This window comes from Cherax quadricarinatus, chromosome 71 (genome assembly GCF_038502225.1).
Source record: "Cherax quadricarinatus isolate ZL_2023a chromosome 71, ASM3850222v1, whole genome shotgun sequence".
NCBI lineage: Eukaryota > Metazoa > Arthropoda > Malacostraca > Decapoda > Parastacidae > Cherax > Cherax quadricarinatus.
The window spans coordinates 22118141-22121869 of NC_091362.1; the positions used below are offsets into that span (position 1 = coordinate 22118141).

Below are 3729 nucleotides of genomic sequence, written 5' to 3' on the forward strand. Positions count from 1 at the left end.
TAAATTTAAAAAGAGAAACGTTTGTTTTTCTCTTTGGGTCACCCTGCCTCGGTGGGATATGGCCGGTGTGTTGAAAGAAGAATTAAGCAATAAACCCAGAAGGGTCATACAGCTCAGGGAAGTAGAATAAACAATCATGAATTGAATAATCAATGTTTAAAATAATTGGACAGGTAAAATAACAGACATTTCAGGCAAAAATAAAAAGCAAGGAAATAGTCTTACTATAATTGCTTAATGTTACAAGGCTCGATACAAAACCTTCGTGATCGCCCAGTCACTCGACAGACTTTATTTACCTTTTTCTAAATATATGAGAGGCATAGGGTGGGAAGATAAAAGTTCAGTAATACATTATCAAAGAGATACAATCTTTTATATACAAAAAATAATGGGTAAGAAACATAACAGCTAGAACAGGAGGCAATTGCTGTCAGGACAATTACAGAAATTCTAGGAGCTAGTTGTCTTTGACAGCAGAAAGAGGGCCTTCATTTACATCTGAGGATTCTTATTTGCCAGTTAGTAACCATGGAGTAGCTTCAGATAGCTGCTACCTGCGCCGCTACCGCCATCACCCCAAGCACGTTATTCCTCAGCACGCTTATCTGCCGACTGTGATACTTCCCCTAACTTCGTGGATTTCTCTTCAATTTCTTCCTTGGGTGTTTCTTTTTCTGTCTTTTCCTTTGGTTTCACCTCTGTTTTTTCTTCAACTGCAACTTCCTCAATCTTGGCCTCTTTCTCCAGTGCTACAGCAGCTTTCTCAACGGCTGAAAAATAAGTAAAAAATATTATAACTAAAGTAAATGAACATTACCTAAACGTTATGACCTTTAAAGTTTCCTAACCAAAAATTACTGTATATTTACAATATAAAACACTATAGATCCTACTGAAAACACTCTGTTTATATTTATTAAATGCTGTAATGACATCAATGAGTACATCAGAAATGAAAGTGAATGACCTAAAGAAGAGGGAATCTAATGGATGGGGGGGTACTGTACATGCAATTACTTTAAAGTATGCTAGAGAACACAGGTAATGATATAAAAAAATAAGGGGTAGATGTATAAAATGCAGTGCTAATGCATGCAGCAGAGGTTTGTGGTTATAGTAGGGTAGGTGCAGGTGGGGAAAGGAATGACTGGCAGAATGATGAGGTCAAGAGGGTGGTAAGCATCAAAGTTGGTCCACAAGATTTTTACAATTTAAAAATTATATATGAAAGGCAGAGCCCATACATGGATAAAAAGGGAGAATATGAGGTTGAAAGAGTGGCAAGATGAGTGCAAAAGAAGAGCAAATAAGAGAATAGGCAAGTCTTTAGTCTGCAAATTTTGCTGAGAATAGTTTTGATGAGAAATCAAACTGGGAAAGAGAGGGAAATTATTACATTCATAGGGGGAGTACTAAATCTGTAGGCATCATATACCACCATATGGAATGGGAGACATTCAAGTTCAAGCCGAGGAAGGGAAGGGATGAGCAGGCCCAATTCCTTGGGTCAATAGCCCTACCGGCATCAAAGAACTGCCCTTGAGAGGAAAGCCTGAGGAATAAATGGACTTAACAGGGGAAAAAAAGGGGGGGATGGGAGGGAGAAGTTAGATGGGGGTGGCAGAGGTACTGGAAAGATGAGGGAATACCATATTAGGAATTGTTAATTGTAGTTGTTGAAAGGGAGCAGTAAGAGTAAGGAGCCAAAGCTGAGTGGGAAAGCGCACAACGCACTGGGGTAGAATTATTTATCATTATACTCACAAAGCGCTGCAAGGCTGAGAGGAATTACTGGCATAGTGTAGAGAGAGAACCTACGAGCTAACAAGGAAAGTTAAAGTTGGTATAACAGTCAGTTACAATAAAAAAGCCAGTGTCTGTGCCAAATGTAAAGGTTTCTGAAATAAGAGCAGGGAAAGTGAGGGCACCCAGGTGCTGGAATTGGCCAAAAATTATTATATTTTCTTTAATAAATGGTACAATCAATCAAAATGTGTCTTGGCACAGAAAGGTGCCCATCAGAACTATGTGAAATCTGTGTTAGCATTCCAGCCCACATGAACATGAAGTCAGCAAGTTCAATATACCCGAGACAGTGTAAGACAATGGGTTTCTGCTTACTGAAGAGTTTGCATAGCTAATATCAACTCTGAAATACAATGGGATGCAACAAGTCAAAGTTCCAGACAGTGTGTTATGTACTTTGAGAGTCAGACTACAATAAAGAAAGAAAACAAAGCAAATTAAGGGAAGCAACTAGTCTGAAGGCTGAGAAATTTAACAGTTTGGTAGGACAGAATTGGAAACTCGTACATTAAGAATACAAAACTGGAAATTAAAGTACTCCATTTTAATATGATTGAATTTGTTTTGCACACTGAAAATGAAGTCATGTGTGATGTAGCCCAGCTGGATGGATATTTGACTGCATTTTGTAAGGAGTAAATTAAACTGAAATTTCTGGATACTGAGGCTAAACTATTAATAACCAATACAAGCATGGTTGTGTTAAAAACACCCTACTGGGATGTCTTTTGCTTGAAGACACTGTTGGTAAAAAAAAAAAATTATTGATCAAGACACTAAAGTATTGATCAGTCACGAAGGTCATAAGATTATTACATTCATGGGGAAGTGCTAAACCCATAGGGGTCATATAGCACTGGGGGGAAAATGGGAGGAGGCATTCAGGCTTGATCCAAGGGAAGAGCAGATCCAATTCCTTGGGTTAGGAGCCTCCACTGTTATCAAGGAACCTTCCATGAAAGGGGAATATGTGAAGACCTTGAGCAACAGTGGGAACTGACCATGCAAGCCAAAAGAATGCACCTGGGATAAGACATTATATAAAGTCATGAGCCAAGTTTAAAAAAAAAAAAAAAAAAAAAAAAAAGTGCCATCACAAAGTGACTGAGCAAAGGCTATAACAAATGTACAATTTAATTTATTTACAAAGCACTAGAATCCTTGACTAGTCAGCACTCTAAACATATTCCCTTTCTAACATTACCAAATTTACAAAATCATTATCAACTAGCCACTATCGTGACCAATTTACGTGTGCCACTGTCTACTGTTAAGTACACATTTGTTTGAATGGCATTTATTGTACAAGTTTGGTCATATCAATTTATCCATCTTAAGTTATCTACAACACACAAATGATATGGATAAATTGGCAAACCAAAATCCTCCATTGTTTTACAGTGAAGTGAGAATGTGTTTAAAGGAACTATGTACAATTAAATCATCTAGCCTCAGACCTGAAATTATTATTAAAAATATAAAATTTTATCATTAATATATCACTTCAACAGAGTGTAACTACACAATAGGCCAACAATTACCACCAATATCTTAAGAAGTTAGGGTAAAGAAAATCACAATACTGTTAATAACCACCTACATTACGCAAGTTTTGAACTAGATTAGTGTTAAAATTTGTGGGTTATTCAAATATATAGTCATGCCATTAAACACTACTATTCTGTAGTATCAGATCCCTTTGACTGGGAGTAACACTCATCACACTAAATAAGCCACTCAAATATACAACTATGCTGAGATATGAGAAATATCAAATAGCCAAGTGGGCATTCTGAGTAATAAAATGCTCATGATGGAAATACACAAGGGGCTGCAAACTACCCCAGCAACACAACGGGAAGGCCATGTTTGTTTCACACAAAATAAACATACCCTACTTTCCCTTTTGCTTCTGCTTCT

General features: G+C 37.2%; 1 protein-coding gene across 2 annotated transcripts in view; it reads right to left on the minus strand.

The window, feature by feature from the left end:
* Positions 1-213: 213 nt before the first annotated feature.
* The window catches only part of LOC128700379 (uncharacterized), a 49047-nt gene continuing 45531 nt past the window's right edge, over positions 214-3729 (minus strand). The window contains exons 5-6 of one of the 2 annotated variants that reach the window (XM_070100137.1): positions 3703-3729; positions 635-773 (exon numbers count right to left, since the gene is read on the minus strand). The exon at positions 3703-3729 is cut by the window's right edge and continues 2142 nt beyond it. In XM_070100137.1, coding sequence (XP_069956238.1) covers positions 3704-3729 — 26 coding nt within the window. In that variant the 3' untranslated portion in view covers positions 635-773; position 3703. Of the gene's footprint in view, positions 774-3702 lie in introns of both variants that reach the window. The other variant, XM_053793552.2, reaches the window with a different exon arrangement.